Source organism: Canis aureus, chromosome 24 (assembly GCF_053574225.1).
Source record: "Canis aureus isolate CA01 chromosome 24, VMU_Caureus_v.1.0, whole genome shotgun sequence".
Lineage (NCBI taxonomy): Eukaryota > Metazoa > Chordata > Mammalia > Carnivora > Canidae > Canis > Canis aureus.
The window spans coordinates 12,447,164-12,474,214 of NC_135634.1; the positions used below are offsets into that span (position 1 = coordinate 12,447,164).

At 33.3% G+C, this 27,051-nt stretch overlaps 1 protein-coding gene across 7 annotated transcripts in view; it reads right to left on the bottom strand.

Moving 5' to 3' along the window:
* Positions 1–27,051, bottom strand: part of PAN3 (poly(A) specific ribonuclease subunit PAN3) — a 134,326-nt gene that overhangs the window by 62,032 nt on the left and 45,243 nt on the right. For all 7 annotated transcript variants that reach the window (XR_013362881.1, XM_077868285.1, XM_077868284.1 and 4 more), the window contains one exon: positions 10,924–11,071. Coding sequence is in view for 6 of the 7 variants with exons in the window: in XM_077868285.1 (XP_077724411.1) it covers positions 10,924–11,071 (148 nt within the window). In the remaining variant the exon portion in view is untranslated. The remainder of the gene's footprint in view (positions 1–10,923; positions 11,072–27,051) is intronic.

Consider the following 27,051-nt stretch of genomic DNA (forward strand, 5'->3'; position numbering starts at 1 on the left):
CTGCCTGTGTCTTTGCCTCTGTCTCTGTCTCTCATGAATAAATAAAATCTTTAAAATAAAATAAAAATTATATTTGATTACAAGTACAAATATTTTTCTCTTCATTATATTACACAATAAAAAAGTTTTAACACCTTCCAAAAGTTGTCTTCTTTCTTTCTTTAAATGTAAATAATATTTAATAGAAGCCATGTGGATTTGGCCAAAATAAATATAACTCAGTTTCCATCTCTGATTTTCTTCTCAATTTCTAGAAAGTTTTAGTCACTATTTATATAATCATTATTTCATTTTGGCTGGTTATCTACCGTGATAAAAAAAAGTATCTGGATTTACTTGGATATTAGAAATACTCATGGCATTTGAAAGATTTATTAAGTACCCTACAGCTTCTTCAAAAAGTTTAATTAATCTCATTTACCAAAGTCAAGCAAACGCTGTGAGTTTGTATTATGAGTTTAACCTGAGTTTTAACAACCACATACTCTGATATAATATTTGATGAAGACCATAGCCTGCACATCTGTTTTGCTTCCTATGTCTACAAATAGTGGTCTTCCTTTTGGCCTAACTTCAGCCTTATCTCTATCAACAGCCTTATTTACATGAGTTTTCCTTAATTAATTTGACAAATAGTAGCAGAATATTAACTACATGTAAACTGCACAGCCTAAACCCCTAAAAATGTTAATAACATTTTTAAAAAACACTGTATGGGTTTGAATTATGGTTTCTTTTTTTTTTTTTAAAGATTTTATTTATTTATGCTTGAGAGACAGAGAGAGAGAGGCAGAGACACAGGCAGAGGGAGAAGCAGGCTCCGCTCCATGCAGGGAGCCTGACATGGGACTCAATCCTTGGTCTCCAGGATCCCACCCTGGGCTGAAGGCAGCACTAAACCGCTGAGCCACCAGGGCTGCCCTGAATTATGATTTCAAGAACTATATTCTCTGGCCTGTACAGCAGCTTCATTTGATCACCATAATATTTGAATAAACGTAACAGTGACCTGCCTGTCCCCAAATTTGGACTAATGATCTGAAAAATGGTAGGCTCTTCCCTAGCCTCTACTATGATGGCAATCTTTTAAATCATAACATTTATATTACTTAAATGAATGGTTAAAACAAAATGGGAGGAGGACAAGTATTTTGTAACAAAACCAACTCCTCTAGATCAAAAGAACCATCTTTTTTGCTTCTCAAGTGATAGTGAATATTGATGAGTAAGTGGTGTTCTTCATCATAGTGACAAATTATGTTTGCACTATTTATAGACAAGAAACTTATTCCAAGACAAGAGTGTCTGATTATAAAAAATTATAGATATTCAAAAAAATAAAGATTAATATTAGTTAATGTTACTTTGGGTTTCTTTTTTTTTTTTTTTTTAAGATTTTATTTATTTATTCATGAGAGACACAGAGAGAGTGAGAGGCAGAGACACAGGCAGAGGGAGAAGCAGGCTCCATGCAGGGAGCCCGACGCGGGACCGATCCCAGGTCTCCAGGATCACACCCTGGACTGAAGGCAGCGCTAAACCACTGGGCCACGCAGGCTGCCTCTTTGGAGTTTCTTTCTAATGAATAAAAGCTAATACCAATTTTAAAACAAAAATTGAAGTTTGACTTCAAGAAAGTTCTGTGACAGAATCAATAAATACCTCTTATTTCTCTAACATTACAATTTAGTTGACCTCTACATAAAAACTTTAAAGCATACATATTAAAATGTAACATGTAAACGAAAGTAAACAAAGGTATTTGATTATGGTTCAAGACCCATGGAGTTTAAAATTTTAAAAAGCCATGATTCTTAGGCTGCTCATTTTTCAAGTTCTAGAACAGGCATTACTTTTTTAAATGTATTACAATAATTAACTTACACTACTTTTGTCCCATTACCATTACTACGATGGAAGAAATCCCCATTGCCCAGGGGTTTTTTGAATTGTGTTTATGATCTTGAATAAGCTTCAGTAACTCCTGTAACAATTCAGTGGATATATATCTGATCATTTCAGTTATCCAGAACATACTCAGAAACTAGAAAAAGCAAAACTAGTCTCAAAGAGTAATTAAAAGCCCATGTGCCTTATTCACAAGCAAAATTCAAGTCCTTAATCAAAGTCTTTTTCTTATTTGAAAAAAAAAAAAGTGTTAAAAATATGTTTGTGTTCTCAGCCCTTAGCAGATTAGAAGAAGGAAAAGAAAGAGATTGTAAGAAAAAAGAACACAGCATAGAGCACTAAGAGCAGTGGGGTCTCAAAACAGCTTCCTAGGAAAAGCAACTGCATCAACAACACCTGGAAACAAATTAGAAAAGTAAATTCTCCAGCTCATCCAAACCTACAAAATCAGAAACTCTGAGGATGGGACCCAGCAAGACTGGGTTCTAACAAGCACTCCAGGTGATTGTGATGGACTTTCAAATTTAAGAACCACTGTCCTAAAGGTAGGAATACTAACAGAACAACACAATCATCAATAAAAAGCAGTTAAGAACTCAGTAAAATGGTTCAAATAAACTCTTAGTATTTCCATTCAGAGGCACTTTAACAAATTCAGAGAACAAGAGAAAAAGGCCTTACCTTCAAGGAGTTCTAACCTAACACACTGGGGTGAGAGACAATGGAAAGGATGAAAAATCTAAGTAATTACATAACTTGAAACAAACTGCTCTACAGACTCTGATACCTAAAATCCAACGGGGCACCTAAGTGGATCAGTTGGTTAGGCATCCAATTCTTAATTTCAGTTCAGGTCGTGATCTCAGGGTTGTGAGATCAGGCCCGCATCAGGCTCCAAGCTGAGTGTGGAAGCTTGCTTAAGATTCTTTCTGTCTTTCTCTATCTCCCTCTGTCCCTCCCCCCAACCTGCATGCACTCAATGCTCTCACAAAAAAAAAAAAAAAAAAAAAAAAATCAAGTACCCTGGAAACCTTCATTTCCTGTGATCCTAAATAAATCAATTATTGTAGCTTCTTTGTCAATTTCTTTAGATACCAAAGATGCAAATAAGATAGTGCCCCAAAACATATATATACATGATATAACTAGGATCAACTTTAAAATTTTGGATCCAAAGACTAGCAAATGTAACCTAAATGCTTAAAAAAAAAAAAAAATCAAAGTTCATATTTTGGTGGACAGTCATCACTAGCCACCAGACAATTTCCATACCAACATCCCACTAATGTTCCTCCTCTTCCAGTTCCCTGAAGTGATGCCCAGAAATCACCTGATCTAGGTCCCTAACCGATTACATGGAAAAGAGCATCTCAGGCAATCTGAATATCTGCCCTGGACTATTACAAAAGCAAGAAATAAATACTTGTCACGTGAAGAAGCTCTTACAGTTTGGATCTATTTGTTTCAACAGGTTAGCCTACCACCACATCATAAACAGTGGTCAATAAGCTTGCAATCCATAGTAACTACAGCCTAGAGGGCTGTTTGGGGACAGTAATTATACTAACATCCTACTGATCTGTTTTCTTTAAGGTACAAAACCCCCGAAAGGGACTATTAATTATTTGTTACTACTTACACAAAAATCCATCTGAAGTCTGGAAATCCCAACTAAAATTCTGGAAGATATTTATGAAATCATAAGAAAAATATCTCATTTCCAATAATATTAATGTATAAGAGATTCATGACTAAGGAATCAGAACTAAACATTATCACCATAAACATGCAGTCCACATCTGACTGTTTGCTTTAGGCTCTACAAGTCTATGTATACTGGGGGTTTTAAAACAGATACATCTCCAATTCCTCTCCTTTTCTAAGGCCTTTCCCATGTGCTCTACTCAGACTGCACCTCTGAAAGGCAAAAAAGAATAAGAAAAATAGGTGGCTTTCATATATGAATTTAACTAATCAAGCTGAGAAGAATCAGGGAAAATTCAAAACACAAAAGAGGCTGCCACCATTCACATCATTCCTACAGAATTAGAGGACCACTCCTAACTAAACATGTACCACATGGCATAGTAATTTTATTCACACAATCACTCTCTCCTTCACTGAGTACATACAATAGGCACCACTGAGCCAAAAAATTAAAGAAGAAATGATTCTGACCTCCCAACCTATTTGACTTAAGGCTGGGGAGAGGGGGGCTGACTCCCAACTTTCTATATCCAGCTAGGAATCAGGAATATTCTTGGTCATTTAATACATGCTCTCTCCGCCTCAGTTCATCCAGAACCACTACAACACACTGATTTACTCCAGATGCTAATCTTATGCTGCTGAAACAAAACTCCCTTCCATCTCCACCTATGATAGACTTGGTAGGATTTTCCATTTACACAATGTCAAGGAAATCCAATGCCTTTTAAAGCCTCTTTTAAAGTCTCTTTTAAGTCTAGTCCTTGTGTTCCTATTCCCTCTCTCTCTCATCACTGAGTTCATTTCTGCCTCTTTTTAGTGCATCTATCTCTTACAGATCCACATGTCAGAGAATAGAATTTTACATTAGAAAGACTTTTAAAATCATCAAATATTATCTTCTTCTGGAAATGAAGGGCTAAAATGCAGGGATCAAAGGGTTTGCCAAAAGCCACAGAGCTATCTTATTATAACTAGCACCATGTCTAAAGGTAATCAAGCATGATCCAATGAAAACAGTCAAAGAGCAGCAGATGTTGCTGTAGTTGTAGATCACTGAACTTACAATGGAAGGGAACCCCTACCCACTCCCATCCAGCCCCTACCCCCAGGTAAGGGACAAGTTAGCCAACACATGAGATTTAAAAAGGAAGTCCATAATAGGAACTCTAAAACCTAACAGGATGTATTAACCAGGGATTCCCCAACCAGTAGAATAGTATCTACTGGTAGCTATTAAGCCTTACCTGACAGGTCTCCAAGCCAGCTGCAGCAGCCACATCCCCCTCTGCGCCATTAACGTCTCGCCTCAGTTTCCTGAAATTCCCAACTGGGAAGGGAATACAGGCTCACAGGCACTACCAACCCAGTTATGACTCTACAGTTCTAATGTTAGTAATCTTCCCTGGGATAGCACCATCAGTATCAACATACATGCAAACAAAGAGCAGTCTCCATCTAGGACGAGCTTAACATTACAGGGCAATGAAAAGGTCCTCTTCACAAAAACCTCAGAGACCCCCTGATCTTAACTACAAATTTTTATTTCATTTTTTTAATGTAGAAAATAATCCCCAATTAGAAAATCTGGAAAGGTTTGAGTGATTCTGCAGAATATACCTGAAAAACAAAGTAGTTACAAAAAATGGAAACATGCAATTTAAAAATAATACTTACAAATATTTTCACTGGTTTTAAGAATGTTTTAGCACCTCAAGACACAAAGTGATTCTAGTTCTGATACAGCAAAATCTTTAAAAGGCACATTTCTGTTCTTATATGACTATTTACATCTATATTCTCTTGAACATTTGCAGTTTTTAGAAGTTTAAAAGATGTTCATGAAATCATTAAAATTCACTGTATTTAAGAGATATTGACCAATTAAAACATTTTTTCCCCAGACAAAAATGAAGCTTAGTTAAATGAGTAAACACTCATTAGGCACCACCTATATGCCTAAGTTTGTGCTAGATAAGAAATTGACATGGTTCTTCCTAGGGGATTGATAATTCACTTAGGAAATCTAGATTGATATTTTTAGACAAAGAAGACTATTTTAATGCTACCTCTACTGCTAGTAAGAGTAAAAATAATTCAGAGAAATCAGTTCAGACTGAAATATCAAAATAAATTCATGGTAGAATTTGATGAACCCACAGAATTTATTTTCCTTATTTCCAATTCATGTTAAATGATTTAGGAAAATCTATGTAGAGTAATATCCTATAAAACATGGTGATGTTTAAGAATTACATAAATATTTTTTATAATTTTTTCAGTAATTATATCACTAAGCAAAACACAAAATTGTCTAAAATGATAGAATAGAAAGTTTTTATTTCTGCCTTTAGTGACTAATGTAGAACCTAAGATACACATAAAATTTTAAATATGAACTTAGATATTCAGCATTGGCAAGACCACAGCTTTAACTTATTATCAGCTTCCTGCTTTACAGGTACATACATTCCTTAGCTGGTTATACAGCTAGTGGTTTAGACATATCTGTGCATTTGATTTTATCCACAGGAATGTTCCAGCCATAATGATTTAGAGGAGTTCATGATTTCTGACATACACAATTTGTTAATTTTAACAACATATTCCAGTTTGCCCTGTCTCTTGTTTTTCAGTCATACAACTAAATCAGTTATATGGACACACACATACATACAACTTGTCCAAAAAAGAAAAAAAATACCCGAAAAGGCTATCATATGGAAAAGATTTTGATTTACTCCATTCAATGCAGAGAAAGAATTAGGAACAGTGGATAAAACACTGACAAGACAGAGTTTAGTTCAGCAGAAGATATAATTTTCTTTTTTATTCAAACTTAAAATGTACGCTGAGTTACCCTTGCTTAGCTAATGAATTCCTTATTGCTAAGAAGCAGCTAGATGATAATCTGTTAGGAATGTCACCTCTAAAATGGCACAAGACTCAATTAGGTCAACCTCAAAAAGTTCTGCCCAGATCAATAACCAGTATCAGATTATTCCATAAACCAACTACTAGGTAAATGAAATGAATTAAACCTCTATTTCTTCGTCTATGATATGAAATGGCACAGAACGAATCAATCACAGAACTTCATTATTTTTTAGCAGAGAAATTTAAAACTAAAAAAAAAAAACTCCTTACTCAAACTTCTTAACATTACAAAAGTAAATAACTATTTTTAAGTACGACCATTTGATATATATATACATAAAATTATATATATGAATTTAAATATTTTAATATTTTAGAATAAGAATGATGAAAAAAATATTTCCCCTTTTTCTTTCCTGTCCTCCTTTTCCCCCCCACACTGTGCCTAAGCTAAAAAATAAATAATATTAGCTAATTTTACCCATCAATTTGGCACTCTCAAGAATATATAAAAAATGATTATTTTAAAAAACTGGATCTAAAGCTTTGTTTTCTTTAAATTTTTCTAGACTACTACAATAAAATTTATAACAAATGGAATTACTTAATAATGGTTAAGCATAGTATAATTAAAGGCTTCCCCCCAAATCAATTAGCTGAGACTCGCCATAATAATTTATATTAAAATACAGCTAATGGTCCAAAAATCTGTACCATCCTCATCTTAAAGAAATGAATAGGTGAAAATACTGAGTCATTTATGGCTCCCTTTTTTCTTTATAAATTGATGATGGCATTTTCAAATTCAAGAACTCTCTGCCTCTCCCAAGTGTCCAAACACAAGCAAGCAGAACAAAACTGTGCATTAAACTACCAGATATACCTGTAAATGCCCTCAAAATGTATGTTCCTATGGCTAACTCTCTGAAAATCACTTTCAAACAGACTATGGTTAATACTGAGGAAATTAAACTTAAAGCAGAACAGGACTTAGTTTACTAAGCCTACGATCAACTCAAAATACTCTTAGGAAAAATTGATTTAAAAGCCACTCAACAATTAGTTCTCATGACAAAATTAGTTCTCATGGCACAAAAAAATTACGGTATAACCTATCATTTCACACTTATTGTAGTCATATTTTCATTTCTAAAGTTCTATTCAAAACCTTCACCTAAAGCAAGAGCTACTAGAAAAAGAAACCTTTATCTGTTACTTTGAAAACATTCTTACTAAAACACATTCTGGAAATAAATTTTGCTAAGTGTGTGTTAAGCCAGTGGTTCCTAACTTTCAAAGTCTGTGAATTTCCAAGAGGGCAATACGTTTTGTGACAAGAGAAAACTGCATGTTTACAAGTAAAGATATGCATGTAACTATAGGGGTTCTCAAAGACAGTAAAGTCTAAGTTGAGTACCATACCCTAAACATTCCTGTAACTATTCATAGCAGATTACTTAGAGTGTAGTTAGCTACTGTTCTTAGGTTAAATGTCCATAAAACAACTAAGCCTATAAATCCTTGATGTCCTCAGGTAGAAGAAAATGGCGATGTGTACAATTCAATGGAAACTTAACATGTGCTGCATGTTTTTAATAACTTAAATACCTTTTAAACCTAATTACCTAGGAATAAATTCAAATAACTTTTGTATAAAGTTTTACATCTTATATTAAGGCTTTTTAAAAATGCAAATCAGGTTTTAAAAGTGATAAAAACAATTTAAAGAAGAAACTCACTCAGGATCTACTGTTGTTTCAGGCATGCTTTTAATTCTTTGTAATTTGAGGAAATTCAAAATCTAATTACTTAATTTTGCTCAAGTATTTTCACATTTTTGGTCAAAAGATGTATTTAAATATGTGTTTTTTTCATATATAACGAAAATGGCATTACTCTAGTTTGCATCTGAGTGCCAAAATATTTAAGGTTTCATGTTTTCTTAAAAAAACGGTATTTGACATATTTTCAAGGGCAATAATTTCCAAAATAGAAATAAAAGAGAAAAATAAAACTTCATAAACTAATCAATAGGTTGTATCTACAGTAGACAAGAAACATTAAAGATAAATTAAATCACCACTAAGATAGGTAAACAAACTCTACCACCTTTTTGACTCTACAACTTTAAAGTGAAAATACCAAAAACCTTTCCCAGGCCTTGAAAAAAAAAAATAGCATCTGTGGGTAAGAAGTGATAAAAGACACTGAAGGAAGACAATTTTTTTCTCTTTGTTCATCTCCAGAAAGTGTTAAGCCATTAACTAAAAGAAGGAAATATGAATAATAAATGCAAAACCATTCATCATTCCAGTATTTGTGGAAAATACTTTAGCTTATTAGTTGATTTCCATTTGAATGAAGAACAATTTTTAAAAATAGATATTCAGAAATACATTTAATGTGATATACTGATCTATTTCCAATGGTTCCAGACAGTAATTACTTCCATTAATAGGAAATAAAATGACCATTTTATCATTAGAACTATATAGGAGAGTGGTTTCTCAGCTAACTTAATGTTTTATATTAACTGATTTCATCCTAAATTCATGTAGTTGATAACCGAGACCAACGAAACATCTACCTACCCACCTACTTAAGAGCTTAAAGTAACAAAGTAACAAAAAGTAACAATTTTTAACTAAATGTATTCAAGATCTAAAATTTCCTTTGCATTTTTAACTCAATATTTTAGAAGTTTATTTTTTTTAATGGCAAGCTTGAACTAATTTGATCAAAGATGTAAGCAAAAATTTAATTTTGAAACAAGGGAAGATGTGTTGTTAGGCCAAAATAAACTGGTACTTAATTAAGAGAGCCAAAGTTTTTAATTGGTATATGGATATCATGCTTGTGGATGCTTTATAAACACTGCTCAGAAGTTTGGACAATCTCTAAGAAATTTTAGATGTATTGCTGACATGTAGATTATGCTCATGTAAACAATGTGAACACACCTCAATGGGACAAAAATCATAGTAGCAAATTACTTACAAGTAAAACTTTTAGGCTACCAGGGATATTCAATTCTGACACTGCTCTCTAGGGAAGAAGGGAAAATATTTAAAAATTTAACTGAATCTGAAAAGAGCCAGAGTAGAAGAAAAGGTAAGTAGACAGAAGAGGGGGGTAGGGATTCAAAGGGAAGGGGAGCTGAGTGTAAGGAAAAGAGCAAGAAAGAAAAAGATGGCAGAAGAAGGCATTGATAAAATCCTTGGCAACACAAGGTTATTCCGCCTCTAAGTACACTTGATACTTTATATGTTAAACCAGATGCTCTGTTCCATACAGTTATCAGTACTACTCTTATTCTTTATCTCAAAAAGATCCTTGATTTCGATATTAGCATCAAAACTGATGACTCCTACTAACTGGATTAAGCCCTGGAGGCACTACTAGTTCCAGACTGATCTTGGCAGACCAATTTTGGCTTCAATTAGTATATACATAATTCATCTTATTTGTTTTTTTGAAACATCCAAGATTAAGGGATGATTATCCAATACAGGTTCTGAAATATAATCTGTGTGAGTAGTTCGAACAATTTATATAGACAAGAAAACCTACTCTGAACTTATTATAAATTCAACACAATTCTCTACATCTTAATTTTCTAATTAAGGTACACAATAGGGATGAGTGATGCTATTTTAGAAATTGTTCATATTTTCATATTAAAATAAATGTTTATATATGGAGTAGAATACAAAATTTGTATGAATTTTTAAGATAAAAGAGAAGACTTCAAAGAAAATAGGATTCTGGAAGGGTCACCCGGGGTATAAGTGCATTTGTCCAAATTCTTCTGCCATTATGGGTGAACTTGGAAAAAAAATGATCGAAAAGTACTATTTTCTCCATCTTGATGATCTCTAAATACATTTCTTTCCTACTATTGTTTATAATAATTTAGTCAACTTAAAATTACTTCTATAGATTTATAATCAAACACCTGGAAGGCAATATATCTCAACAACTTGTATTTAGAACGACACAATTATTTTTTTAGAAATTTACTATAAAAAGAAGACTCTGAAATATATATATACTCACATACATGTTTATCTCAATAGTCTATTTCTGATTTTTTTACAGAAGCTTTTGAAGGAAACAGCATTATTATTGACTTTAAAAAGTAGAGAAATAGTAAAGTCCAAGTAGATATTTTTTCTAATAAACCATTTTCTAATTAAATTTATTTTTGTGCTTTTAAACATGCTTATGTATAATTTTTGTTCATATTTAAATTTTGTTTTAAAATTTTCAACTACACATTCAATCTATGGTACCAAAACCAAGAACATAAGACTCATAATGTGTCCAAATGTGTATCATTCAAATATACAATTTCAGTTCTAATAAACTAATAGCAAATAGTCCTTACAGATTTGATATCTGGAACTCACTGGAAATAGTTACTCAACTTACCTGGTGCTAACCCAGCAGCAGCAGGACTTCCCATGGATGGGTGAGAGAAAACTTGAGAGAAGGCAGACATATTTGACTGGGACACGTTACTCAGCCTGGAGGTTGATCCTCCTTTAGGAATAAACTCGCTTGCAGTAGGATTTGGTGTCTATTTAAAAATCAAATATAGTAAGTTAACACACTGTAAGTCTAAAAAAGACACTGAATCTATTAGGCACTATTGCACAGTGATTTGAGTAAAATATTTTATTGAAAGGATGTACAGCATTTTTTAGTTTGCATATTTGGAGTGGTATAATGAGATTTCTTGAGGGAAATTTTTTAATCAAATTGTGAGGATTTTAATCATTTCATTTGCAGCATATAACCCCAGAAACATGTAAAATTTGCCTTTGACGGTCCTATATGCATCATTATCAAACTATCCTAATACTTTGAGAACTGGGAGGTTGAGACTACCTCAAAACTGAGCAACAAGTTTCAAGTTTAATATCTTTAAACCACTTCTATCAGAATAAAGGTCAAAAAAGCCTTCATTCCAAAATTAATCACTTCCTTTTTTAAAATACTTAAGACGTTTCCCCAATAATATTGTGCCATGTATTTAAGTAACAGAGTAAAGACAAGAAAAACATTTAAAAACCAGGAAAAGGTGGGAGGAATCAAGTTATTAAAAAAAAAAAAAAAAAACAAACTAACAGAGGCTCCAATGCTTTCAATGCCCACAAGTATCACACTTAACTTCTGTTATATTTAAAGTCTTTTACTATGAGATTATATGGAAAAAATTTTCTTCACGGTTGAATTATGACAACATTTTATATATTCAAGTGCCATAGTACTTTAGGCTGTAAGAACTACTGGAACATTATAATACTGGATAACAAATTCAAAATGGCCTGTATTTTGTCCACCTGGAATAAATAAATACCCTAAATTTTTCTGAAATGGTGACCATTTTAAATTCTAAATGACTAAGCATAATAAAGATTCAGTCACTCTTCCCAGTAATGGTAACATCTGAATTTAATTTTCAAATGGTCAGCCAATGAGATAATTCAGTATGGCTCACACTTCAGGCCACATTTTATGCATACATATAATAAACTAAGTTTAAAACACACTGAATCATGATGCAGAGCATTTAATCACTTGATCATTTGAATGTAAAAATCCATTTCCACCATAGAGAAAATAAGAAGATGGAATTCCTGTACAACTCGAGAATAACTTCCCTAATTCAATATGATACTGCATACTGCCAAATTAGAGTTCAAATTATTAGATTTGTAAGATTACAAATCAATAGACTGACCTAAATTTAAACTTTACAACAAATGATAGCTTACTGGTTACATGCCAGCTAACATTAAATACAAAGTAATAAAATGTAGAAGAAATGTTAATCTGGGTTTAATTGGAAAAATACTAAAGAATAAACCTCTTTAACTGCCTCATCTAAGAAATGATATTTGGGGCGGGGATTCAGGCCTGATCCAAAATATATTTTCCAAAGAGAAAGAAAGATCCTCTTCCATCACTTTTCTGTGTGTGTGTGTGTGTGTGTGTATGTTCCAAAACCCTTCCAAATTCTGAAGTTTTCAAAAACAGTGGAGTGCTCTATAAAAGTATGGTCAGACATTCCTTAATTTCTGGGGTAGAAAAATAAATCCATGCATTTTACTAATACAGTAATTCCTAGTTCTAAGGGAACAAATGGCTACTAACAGGATCACTTCAGAGCTAAAACAATGTGTTTCAGTTAATCATAAATCTATTTTAGAAGGTAAGAGTCAAGATAAAAGCAATCAGTATACTGTAAGAGCCAAGAAACCTAGGAGATATGGGGACTTCAGGATTACAAGATTACTAAGAGACAACAAAGAAAATTATATGTGTATACAAAAATTTCAGTAGCATATTCCTGAGAAATAGGTATTACTCATTTTCCTTGTCAGTTATATTTACTGTGAATAATAAACTATCTGATGTCAAAGCTGAGCTTCTCTAAATTAAATCTATTTTAAATTCATTTGAAAGCCTTTTAAAGGATCCTATAAAAAAATAAATAAATAAAAATAAAAATAAAATAAAATAAAATAAAATAAAATAAAATAAAATAAAATAAAATAAAGGATCCTATAAAGGAGAAAAAGGAGGGGAAAGTCTATTCCACCATTCCCAAACTAACCATATATAAAATGTCATAATAAATTATAAAGAGCCTCCAAATTTACTAGAAATTGAAATTAATGTAACTGAAAACTTACACTCTAAACTGCAACCTTTACAGATTCAACAACCACAGATGCAAAGAAACTTAGCCAACAGTGAATTTTAATCAAAAAGTTAAAAAAAGGGGATCCCTGGATGGCTCAGCGGTTTAGTACCTGCCTTTGGCCCAGGGTGTGATCCTGGAGTCCCGGAATCAAGTCCCACATCAGGCTCTCTGCATGGAGCCTGCTTCTCCCCCTGCCTGCGTCTCTGCTCCTCTCTTTCTCTGTATCTCTCATGAATAAATAAATTAATTTTTTAAAAAGTGAAAAAAAAAAAAAAGCTTAAAATCCTCCCTCCTTTCTCTTTCCTGGTTTAAGATGGCAAAGCATTTCTCTAAGTGGATAGTTTGGGAGTTTGTTTTATTCAATTCTGAGTATTTGAGATTAAAGAAAAATAGATGGGTTTAAATGGCAGGGAAAAAAAATTACACAGGATTAGGTGCAATGCAAAAAAACCAAAATTAAGGAATAAGAGTAGAGTTATTAACAGGTAATAAAAATTCTTGCATTATCTACGCAGATTAGAGAACTATCAGAAATATTTAAAATAATAATACAAATTATAATAATGAGAATACTTTTATGATGAAATTAGCTAATAACTACAATTAAAAGATATTATTAAAATGACTTTTTAATTTAAAATATAAATATGGGCTTTATATAGTAACAAAACAGTATAGGCAAACACCTGTAACATGTTAACAAGAACAATTTTTTGAATAAGGCAAAACTGGTTAACTAAAACGAGTATCACATTAAAATGAAATATATGTTCATCAGAAAGTATACAATTTCTTTTAGCTTTAGGAGGTGAAGATTACATCTAGAAAGAAGACTCAAGGATTTGGAATGTATAAATTTTCTAACTTTAACACCCCTAAAGAAAATGGAATAAAAGTTTTATTAACCCTGCCCTAAAAAAAAAAAAAAAAAAAAACCCTGCCCTATGATTTACATAAACCTTATCTAACTACCTAATAATGTTCCTATAGTATTACATTTGTTATTTCATCTACAGGTAATTATATTTATATTCATCATTTCTATTTCTAGTTTTTTTTTCTAGTTTATATTTTAAATCCTAATTTTCAGCATTCCTTTAACCGCTCTAATGTACATTTGAAAATAAATCAATGTTTATTCACGTAATAGACATTCACTTTGAGAGAATCTAGAATTTCGGGTTCTCATACACTTAAATTTACACTGCAACTTGCATGCCAAAAACAATCAAGTGTTTTTTATAAATTGACACCATCCCCCAAAAGTTAGCTATGATCCCTACCTGTACTCTCTAAACAGAAATAGACTAAATCAAGAGTCCTAACATTTAGCTTTAAAAGCCCTGTTGTAATTATTACTATACTTAAAATAATAATATATCAATGTAGATATCCCACCCAATCAAAATGATAGAGTATTTCCCATCTGGTAGGGTTTTTTGTTTTTGTTTTTTACAAATGAAGTAATTTTCTGATGAGGTTGGTAACTCAGATTTAACACAATTTTATGCTTTTCTACTATTACATGATTCCATGGAAACTGTTATTTTTTAAAGTAAAATTCAGTATTTAATACTTGGCTGGACTCCACTACAAAGAGAACACTTATATTAGACCACAATAAATGAATCTCATAAATTAAGGGACTAATTAATAGTGTAACCAAATAAAAAGTACAACCATTAAATTATGTTTTTTAAATTAGCCCCCGTGGCTCAGCGGTTTAGTGCCGCCTTCGGCCTAGGGACTGATCCTGGAGACCCGGGATCATGTCCCGCACTGGGCTCCCTGCGTGGAAGCTCTGCCTGTGTCTCTGCCTCTCTCTCTCTCTGTGTCTCTCATGAATAAATAAATAAAATCTTTAAAAGAGGAAAATGGGAAATTTATATTAAATTATAAAAGAACACCAAATCTTATATAATAGTTCACTACAAATATGTCAAAAAGGTTTGTAAGAAAAACAACGTTGTTTTAAGGTAACATATGATTGAGAAACCACTAATGTTCCTGAGAATTGTTCAGGTTTTTTAAAAATCACATAATAAATCAATAAAATCCATTGAATACCTTGTGGTACAGATCCTTATAATGAGCTCAACTTGCTTTACTTGTCCTAATATCTTAAGTTGCTATTGGTAATCCCTCTACTCTCTGTATGAAACATGACCTGCTTTTTCTTAACAGTTTTATTTAGGTACAATTGACATATAAATAAACCACACTTACTTAAAATGTAAACTTTGATAACTCTGGTCATAGGTAGACAAGGAAACCATTACCCAAATCAAGATAATGAATATATCCATTATGCCAAAAAGTTGCCACAAGCTTCTTTTAAATCCCTCCCTCCTATTCCTCTCTACTCCCCTACTTTGGTCTTAAGGCGACCACAGATAAGCTTTCTGTCATTATAGATTAATCTGCATTTTCTAGAATTTAATATGAATGAATCTAACATACATATGTATGTGCTGGTTTTTTGCCTAGCTTTTTTCACTTGACAACATTAAGATTCATCCATGTCATTGCCTCTCATCAGTATTTCATTCCTTTTTTACTGATTAATTTTCAATAATATCAATATACCACAACTTACTTTTTCATCTGATGGACAAATGTTGTTTCCAGTTTTTGGCTATTAAAAACAAAGCTGCAAAGAACATTCATGTACAAGTCTTTGTGTGGATATGTTTCATTACTCTTGGAAAAATAGTGAATGGCTTGAATACATGGCATATGATTATATAACCTTTTAAAAAAATTGGTAAGCTGTTTTACAAAGTGCCTGTACTATTTGAAATAGTACATATTGAATATGTGCACCAGCACTCTGTGGAGAGATCAAGTTGTTCTATGTACTCAGGGACATGTAGTTTTTGGTCGGACTTTTATATTTTAGAGATTGTAATAGGTCTGTAGTATCTCAATGTGGTTTTATTTTGCATCTCCCAAATGATTTATTTGCCATTCTGTGTCTTCTATCATGAAATGTTCGTATTTTTTTTTTTTAACCATTTTGATTGGATTTGTTTTTTATTGCAGAATTTTGACAGTTTCGCAAAGAAGTCCGTTGTCAGATATGTGATATACATATATTTTTCCTGTGTCTAGGATTTCTTCTCACTGTCTTAACAGTATCTTTCAAAGAACTAAGTTTTTAAATTGATGAAGTGAAGTTTATAAAATGTTTAAGGGTCATGTATTTGGTGTTGCATCTAAAAAATACTTGCCTAACCAAAGGTCACAGATAGTTTGTTTTCTTCTGTTAAGTTTTGTGGTTTCATGTTTTACATGCAGGTCTAAGATCCACCTTGAGTTAATTTATTTTTAAAGTGTGAGGTATGGGTCTAATTTTTTGGCATATATTCGATTATTCCAGCACTGTTTGCTAAACAGATCATTCTTCCTGAACTTAATGGCCTTTGCTACTTTGTTGAAAATCAACTACTTATTTGAGATTACACTAATCTGTAGATCAATTTCGTAAGAATCAACATCTTAATAATGAGTCTTCAGATCCATGAACATGATGTATGTCTCCATTTATGTAGGTCCTCTTTAATTCCTCTCAGGAAGGTTTCAAAGTTTTTAATGTACAGGTCCTCAGACCTTTGTCAGACTGATCCCTATTTTATATTTGATATTATCATAAATTACATAATTTAAAAAACTTCAATGTATTATTGTTTGTTGCTAGTACACATGTACCAGTTTCCTGGTAACAAACTACCACAAATTTGATGGCTTAGTACAACGGAAATGTATGCTGTTCCACTTTTTGGATGCCAGAAGTCCAAAAATCAAGTTGTCGGTGCTTCCCTCTAGATGCACTGGAGCAGAATCCATTCTACACTTCTCTCCTAGCTTTTGATAACTGCCAGCATTCTTTTTTGACATTCCTTGGCTTGGATCACATCACTTGTTTCTGTCTCTGTCCTCACATCACCTTCTCCTGTGTGTAATCTCCCTTTGCCTCATCAGGACACTTGCCATTGTTCAGGGCCCACTTAAATTTATCTCCAAATCCTTTAGACTCTTTTTCTAAGTAAGGTAGAATTTACAACTTCCAGGAATTAGGACATGAACTCATCTTTTGGGGGGCCAAATTTGGGCTGCATTCGTTTTTCTTTCTCTAGTTTCTTAAGGTAGAAGCTGAAGTCACTGACCCAAAGAATGCTTCTTCTTTTCTACTATAGACTTTTAGAGCTATAAATCTCCCTCATTATTGTTTTAGCAGCATCACACAACTTTTGACATACCTTCATTTTCATTCAGTCCAGTACACTTTCTACTTTCCCTATTTCTTCTTTGACCCACGTGTAATTTAGAAGTGTGTTATTTGGTTTCCAAATACTTGAAGATTCTCCAAAAATCTTTGCTATTGATTTCTAATTTAATTTCATCATAGTCTGAGAACATATATATCTGATCTGAATCCTTTTTTAAATGTACTGAAACTTGTTCCATCACCCAGAATTGGTCTTAGTCAATGTTTTATGTGACTTAAAAAGAATATATATTTAGTTGTTTGGGAGCACAGTGTTCCATAAATGTCAAATTGATAAGAGTTGTTCAAATCTCCCTTATTCTCACTGATTTTGTCTCTTTCTTCTAAATATGGACAGGGGTATTAAAATCCTATCACTGTCTACTTCTCCTTGCAATTATATTATTCTTTGTCTCATATATTTTAACCCTGTTATTAGGTACATAAATATTTAAGAATGGTACGTTCATGCTTGTAATGAGCTATCCCTTTATCTTTATCAAATATAACTCTCTTTGTTCCTGATAATATTCTCTGCTCTGAAACCTACTTTGTTTGACATGAATATAGCTATCATGGGTATATTGTATATACAGTGTATATCAGTGTACTATCTATACAGCTGACCCCTGAATAACATGGGTTTGAATTGTGCAGGTCCACTTACACACAGATTTTCTGATACGGTACAGTACCTGTAAATGTATTTTCTCTTATATTATTTTTTTCTAGCTTACTTTATTGTATGAATATAGTATATAACACATATAACATGCAAAATGTGTGTTAATCAAATGTTTATGTTATCAGTATAGTTTTCAGTCAACAACAGACTACTAGTCATTATGTTTTGGGGTAGTCACAAGTTATACAAAGATTTTCAAATGCATGGGGGGGGTCATCACCCCAACCTCTACATTGTTCAATGGCCAACTATATTATTATACTATATATATACATTATAATACGTGTGTGTGTGTGTGTGTATACTGTTTGTCTACTTCTTGCAATTATATTGGTCTTTGTCTCATATATTTTAACCCTGTTATTAGGTACATAATTAAGAATGGTACATCCATGCTCTTAATGAGCTATCCCTTTATCCCTTTATATACACATACACATACATTACATATAGACTGATAATATGCAGTAGTATATTACTATTACTACAACTACTATAATTATACTAACTACATATTATAGTATTCACATTATTGTGTGTGATATATGATATTAGTAATATACACACACGTCTTTTCTGACTAGTGCATGTTAAAACTTTAAACCTATTTTAGTTTTCATGTTCAAAGTGGGTTTTTTGTCAGTTTCATTTGGTTGGATCTTGTTTTTTTTTCAAATCCAACTTGAAAATCTCTGCCTTCTTATTGGGACATTTAAGCTATTTACATTTAAAGTCATTATTAATATGGTTAGATGCAAATCTATCATCTTGCTACTTTTCTATTTGTTCTCTTTGTTCTTTGTTCCCTTTTTCCTTTTTCTGCCGCCTTCTGGGATTAACTGATTTTTAAATTTTCTCTTTATTTCTTCTCTCAGCTTATTAGCTATAACTCTCTGTTGTGTTATTATAGTGGCTGCCTTAGGTTTTATAATACATATATTTAAATTATCACCAACTATCTTAGTCTGCTAGGGTCTTAACAAAATACCATATACTGAGCAGCTTAAACAACAGAAATTTATTTTCTCACAGTTCTAGAAGATGAGAGCCTAAGATCAAGGTGCCAGCAGAAGTGGTTTTGCCTGGGGCCTCTCTCCCTGGCTTGCAGACCAATCATCTTGCTATGCCCTCAAGGCAACAGGCCTTTTCTCTGTGCCTGTGCACTGCTGGTATTTCTTTGTCTTCTAAGGACAGTAATCATATTGGATTAGAGCCCCATCCTTATGATCACATTCAACCTTAATTTTTCTTTAATAATATAGTCACATTAAGGATTAGGGCATAAGCAATGAATTTAGGGGGAAACACAACTTAGTCCCTAACATCAACTATCATCTAGTCTTAAACTATTTCATATATACTATAGCAAGTTTACAATATTATACTCCCACTTCTCCTCTCCTAGACTCTGTGCTCTACTCATCACATACTTTAAATCTATTACACTATGAACCTTATAAGAAGTTACTATTTTTGCTATAAACAAGTATTTTTCAAAGAGACTTAAATAAGGGGAAAGTTTCTTATATTTACTCATGTAGTAACTGTTGTCAGTGTTCTTCATCTCTTTGATAGATCCTGATTTCCATATGCTTTTTGTTTTCCTTCTACTTGAAATACTTCTTTTAGTATTTATTGAAGTACACATCTGCTGGTGGTGAATCCTTCAACTCTTGTATGTCTGAAAAAAGTGTTTATTTTTCTTTTTTAAAAAAACTACTTCAAAATAATTTAGGACTCACAAGTAGTCTTTGCATGTCTACTAATTTTTGATTAGATGCCAAATGTTGCTACTTTTATCTTGTTGGGTCTGGGCATTTTTCAGCATTCCTATAAAAACTCCTGACCTTTGTTTTCCATCACGAACTGCTTAAAAAGTGGTCTCTGATCCTTCAGGTCTTGCTTTTAAACTTCATTAGAAAGGGTCAAGGCATCATTTATTATAGACAATAATTTGGTCCCACTATAAGACTTTCCATTACCTTACTAGTGCTTCATAAATCATGATTTTTTTTTCCATGTTGTCTGGTGAGAAGGAACTATACTTGGTCTTGTATGAACTCTGAGAGTTATTCCCTGTTATCCCTTCAAGAATTTTTTCTTCCAGCTCATGTAGCCTCCTCACTCATACCTTCTGATCAGTACTCAGCTGAAGATTCAAAGGGAACTTTGCAAGTGTCTGCAGTTCCTTCTGTTTATGAACTCTCTTCTCATCAGTACTTTTCCTTGAGACCAAAACCTTCTGTGAACTTCCAGTTTGGTCTCCCCAATTAGAGATCACTAGGCTCCACCTGAGTTCTGACTCCATGTGCCAGGCCTGGAAACTCCCTCCAAACAGTAAACTAGGCTCACCTTTGTTTCCCGTCTATCAGGGATGGTTGTCCTTCACTGTCTGATATCTAACGTCTTAAAAGTTTTGTAACTATTTCTGGAGAGAAGTCCAACATTCATTTTTCCACTTTGGCCATAAAACAAATCTAGTAGTGATATTTTCAAAACATAAGGTATTCCTAATTTGATCAGTTAATAAAATTTAGCCAATTCCTCATTTTGGTTAGGCCAGACACTAATAAAGAGGTGCTTTGCAACTATCATTTCAAACAATTTGTGAGCAAATCTATCACCTCCCTATTAAGTTGCTTTTCTTCAAGTTTCATTGTGCTTTCTATATCATCTCTTTTCTAAACAGATAAATTATGTTACAACTAACTATCCTTTTGATAACATAGAAATCTTTGAAGCATCAAATCAGGACATCTATTCTACATCCTAAATATTTCCCAAATTCAACTATTTCTACCTATGTCACCGTCAGTGCCCTAGTCTTCACCACCATCATCTCTACTCAGTGTTACTGTAACATCATCCCAATGGACCTACTAGACTCCAATTTTGCTCAACACCAATCTACCTTCTACTTTTCAACCAGGATTAAAGAGAGTAAGAGAGAAAAGCAGGAAAAAAAAGGAAGAGAAGGAAAAAAAGGAACAGAAAGTGGGAAGAAAGGAAGAGAAGGGGAAGTTTTGTTTAATAACTTTACTGATGAAATCCAATTAGATTGAACAGATCAAGTCTCCACCTGACTGAATTAATTTTAAAAAACAGGATATGAAATGTTATTAATCTTAGCCTTATCTACTTTTTTCTAAAACCTACTCCAATCTACCATCATCACTACTATTCTTTCTTCTTTAGAGTTAACAGAAAAGCCCAGTTAGGACTAATTTAAAAGATTTATGTCCAAGGGGTGTGTGTCTGTCAGTCTGTCTCCTTGCCTGCCTGCCTTCTGGCAAGGGCAAAGACCAGTGAATTATTTAGGTAGGTAAAAGAGGGGATACCGATAATGAGAAAGAAAGGCAGGAATTGGCAAGTATTTTGCCTTGATAAAATGATCTACAAAGGCATAAAAAGATGAGACCCAAGGACATAAAGAACAGCCCTACTCAGAGCTATTTTTATCAGTCTTCAGTGTTCATAAGTAATATAGAATAAAGAGGAACAGGGTGAGATGGAAAGGAGAAGTCAAAGGGCTAACAGACCCTCCAAGTTCACATTTCTACAAGATTTTTTTTTAATTTAATGGGTTGTTATTTCCCCTTATTTCAAACATATCCAAATATGGTCAATTTAAAATTTATTATCAAAATATACTCCACTTCTGGGTTATTCAGAAACTGACCTGTTTAAACCTTTTAAGTTAAAATTTCACCTTTTAAGTTAAAAGTTAACATCTAAAATACTACAACTACTACTACTACTACCACTACTACTACTACTACTACTACTACTACTACTACTGTGAAATTAGTCTAGTATCTTAATTTAAAATTTTTCTAAAGCAATTTGGGCCCTCTGATAAATATCCCAAGAGGAAATATGATTTCTAAATAAAACAGAGTGAAATTGGTGAAGATCGTTGAAGAAAGTTGATTACTAATGCTTCCAAGAGATGCACTTCAGTATTGTTTTAAACTGAAGTTCTCCTGTTTATAATTTGAATATCTTTAAAGTAGTATCAGTACATCAGAACCTACAAGTGAAAATCAATTAGTAATAAGCTTCATATTATGATAGTTAAACAGAAAAATCTTCGTAAGCTCAGTAAAATTATATGTAACAGCTTAAAACAAAACAAAACAAAAATAAAAAAAAAATACTCATCAGTCCATCCTTTACAAAGTGTGTCAGAAATAGCTAATAGTCTAAACACTGTTCCTGAGAACGGCTTGATAATATGTATCAAAATGAAAAATAAGCATAGCCTAGTACTTCCACACCTAGGAATTAGAGCTAAGGAGAAAATCATATATGTAGAAAAAAATTAAATTTTGCACATAACTTTTCAATTTATGATTTTTTTTTAAAATGGAAGTAACTAAAATACCTCTCAGTAGGGATTTAAGTCATGTGGATTTTGGTACCCATAATAGCAAGTAGCCATTAAAAATCATGTGAATTGATATATTTTTATTTACCATGGGAGTAAAAATAAAATAAAATTTGGGCTACAATAAAGCAATTATATCAAATACCTATTTCTATAAAATGATTTATTCTTATGCCTAAGAGAAAAGGAAGGACGGGAAAGAGGGAAAATGTGTGTTGCATACGTGCCCATGTATATAAAAGGATGTTAACTAAAGATGCTCACTAAAATGCTATAAGAGATGTTATCTTCGAGTGGTGAGGAAACTGGTGACATTTTTGCTTCCTTCTTTGTACTTCTCTATTGTATCTGGATTTTTTTCCATAAGTATATATAATTTTTACAAAAAAGTTGTAAGAAAGTTTAAGATTTGCCAATCATAAAGCCACTTACACAGTTTCATTTTCTTTGCATATCACCATCACTGAACAGCAGGTGTACACAAGAATTCATGTAAAATATGCAATATTTAAATTGAGACTAATAGAATCAATGTATATAAAGAAGCAAAAATCTGTTATGGAAGACAGAAGACATTTTCAAACAAAAATAGGTGAACTACTCCTCTTCCACTTGAAAGTTATTTATAGGTCACAAGTCCCCCCAAAACAGTAATCATTAATGGTCACGGAGGCATTATCTCCTAGCTCATTCTCAATATTGCTCTACCTATTTATGTCAAGTATCCAGAGAAAGCTTAAGAAAAAATTACTCTCCCTAAAAAGAGTAAAAATATCCATTTAGTTGAGTTAATGAGTAGGACAGAATGAGACCATCACAGCATTCCAGAGAGACAAGAATTATTATATAGCTATTCTCTATATCTATGCACAGTTTCTACCCATAGCTATATAATAGTAAAACCTATTTGACCCATTGTATAGTAAGAGAGATTTATTTTTATTTTTTTTTAAATATTCTACTGACATTTTTTAAAAGATTTTATTTATTTATTCATGAGACAGAGAGAGAGAGAGAGAGAGGCAGAGACACAGGCAGAGAGAGAAGCAGGCTCCATGCAGGGAGCCTGATGTGGGACTCGATCCCAGGTCTCCAGGATCAGGCCCTGGGCTGAAGGCGGTGCTAAACCGCTGAGCCACCCAGGCTGCCCCAAGAAAGATTTATTTAGAGGCATTCTCTCTAACCAAGAACTCTGCCATATTCAGTCACAAGACTCAATATAAACTAAGCTTTTTCAAACATATTTCCATAATGATATTTTTTGTCATGAAACTGTACCCAAAAAAGTTTCAAGAGAATGCACAAAGCATTAAATTTCAGGGCTACCATCAGGTCAAATATTCTTATTGCCAGATAATCACTAATGAAGGTTAATTCATTCAATTATTTGAATAGCTAATACATAGAAGTACAATGCCCTGTACTAGGCACTGTAGAGAAGAAAAATCTATATAACATAGGCACTGTGTTCTAGAAGCTCAAAGACTGGCATTTCACAGGTATAATGTACCCTGAACCTAATTCCGCAATCCCAAGAGCTCAGAACATTCACACATGTGAATGAAATATTAAGTATATACAATGTGCCACATATTGTTAGCCTTTAAGACAAGTTATCTATACATTAATACGTTAGAGTGATAAAAGTGCTCAAGGTGAACAAATGCTTAATGTTGACTCATTAGGTAATAAGACAATATGCTCAAAATGAATCCTAAAGGACAAGTTTGCAGAGTCAAAACAGAAAAGGGCACAGCAAGCAAAGCAATATTCAAAGACAATGTTCAAAGGAAGAGGCAGAAAGAGCTTGGTACTCTTCACGGTACTACAAATAGTCCAGCAGGTCTACAGCAATAATCAGTAGAGAGATCAATAGGTACACCCTGGATAATTTCCTGAAGGATCTGAATTTTATCCTAATGACAAAGATAAGAAACAAGATCAGATAATCATGAGGTAGTGATTTAACAGTTAAATAAAAAAAAAATAAAAGTTAAGACTAGAAGCAGGAAACCAGATAATAAGTCTTACAGTAGTAACAATCCAGATAAGAAATGAAGGTGGACCTAAACTATAACTCAGTAATATTAAAAGTGAAGACAATTTCAAAGTAGCCCAATTAACAGACCCTAATGGCTGAATGATGTGACAGATAAGGAAGATGGAAGCGGGAAGAAAAACTCACAAGTCAGACAACTGGGTGATATCAATAACCAACACAGCAGGCATAAAGTTGTAGGCAATGTGTGTGAATAAAACACATTTAAAGGAAAAGATGTGATGTTCGTTTTAGACATAATGAATTTTCAAAGTCTTACGCCATATAAATGAAGATGTTCTGAAGAAGCTAGTACTTAGAGTGAGAGCAAAGGACTGAGAGGATAAAAAAATATACATGAAAGTCAACTATGAATAGGGAGTAGCTGAAGTAATAAAGATCTGCTGAGACCCCTGAGGGGCACAGTGTGGAGTAACTAATAGGGTGAAGGAAAGAGCTTGGGAGAGGTTCCTGAGGACAAAGCAATAGACAAGAAGTCCTCAAAAAGAGACTAATGAAGAAAAGTCTAAGAGCTAAGTTCAAAGAAAGGAATGGTCAAAAATGTCAAAAGCAGCAGAGACCGTGCAAGAACAGATACTTTTGGTAGTCAGGTAACCTTATCAGAAAAAGTTTCAACAGATTGGTGAAAGTGAATGGCAAAACACTGGGAATTGAGGGTGAATTAAAGGTAAAAAAGTAGCAACCATAAGTAGGAAGTGTTTCTCAAATTTTATCACCATTTCCCAAACATATTGACTCTAAAACATTTCCTCAGGCAGCATTCCTTACTCCTGGAGTCCCAGAGCAAAAGAAACTTAAACATGGCATGTTCACAAGCTAGGAGGAAGAAATCATTATTGAGAGAGATATTGCCTAAAACTGTAAAGGGATAAATAATAGAATTGTTAGAGGGAATAAAGTCAGGCTCTGAAACATACAGTAAAGGAACACCTCTTTGTCTGAGACAGGAGGAAACACAGGAAGAAACAGTATGAACAAAAATGCTGTCCATGGGTCGAAAGCTACCACATTCTCATGAACTTTTTCCCTCCTGTGAAGTACATAAGTCATTTATTCAAAAGTCACAGAGAAGGGATGAGTAGGTTTGAACAGAGTGCTAAAGGCTTAGAATAGCAGCTATAAAAAAGAAAAGAAGTGATTTGGGGTCAGAAAGTAGTACATACATACTAATGCCATTATAGCTGCACCAAGAGTTCTAGGACTCTTCAAAGTCCTGAGGAACACTGAGTTTAAGGTTTAAGCTTCAACCTTATGAAATTCCAATGCATTCCATCTAAAGCCCAAACAATCCCATCTCCTAGGGCCTAAAGTCTAGAAATCACCTGAAATAACACTAAGCTCAGCAAGTAACTAAAGATTGGGGTATATCCAGAGAGTTTCCAAAACCTCCCGGGATATTAACAACCAACTAGAATTCACAGGAGAATTTGTAGGCCAAAAGATCTTAATGTGAGCATTCTTCTAATTAAATACTTCTTAAAAGAAATGCCATTTAATCAGACTAAAGAGGGCTAATGCCATCAAAAGAGATGTTGACAAGTATGAATCTCCTAATACAGTCAATAGTTTAAACCGTTCTCATTTATTTACATCACTCTGGGGGTAAGCTAAAACAACACTAACACTAATAATTTATGATCTATAACCCATTATTTCCCAAAAGTCTGAGACCAAATGAATATGGTTTTATTTAAACACGTCATTACTTTTAGGTAAATCTTAACTTGCAATATCCTGAGAAGTTAACAAAGCCATGCACTTCCCATCCTTTTATTCCAGTTGACACCCAATTCTTTTTTTTTTTTTTAAGACTTACTTATTTGAGAGAGAGAAAGAGCATGCACATGCAGGGGAAGGAACAGAGGGAGAGAGAGAAACCTCAAGCAGACTTTGCTGAGTGCATAGTCCAACCCAAGGTTCATTGCCACAACCCTGAAATCACAACTCCAGGCAAAATCAAGAACTGGACCCTTAACTGACTGAGCCACCGAGGAGCCCCTTAACACATAATTCTTAGGGGAAAGATGGGAACACAGTTATCTCTTTAAAAAAATAAAATAAATAAAGCATTTTTAAACTAATCTTTTAAAATATTCATGAGAGGGGATCCCTGGGTGGCGCAGCGGTTTAGCGCCTGCCTTTGGCCCAGGGCGCGATCCTAGAGACCCAGGATCAAGTCCCACGTCGGGCTCCCGGTACATGGAGCCTGCTTCTCCCTCTGCCTATGTCTCTGCTTCTCCCTCTCTCTCTCTCTCTCTGTGTGACTACATAAATAAATAAAAATTAAAAAAAATATATTCATGAGAGTTAGCATTAAAATGTGAGCCCCTAAAAGACAATTAATGTCACTGCCTCATTCTATACACACACTATCTATACACCATGTTGTCATGTATATCTGAATATAACTGATAGTACCCTAAATAAATATAAACAAAGACCAATTTTG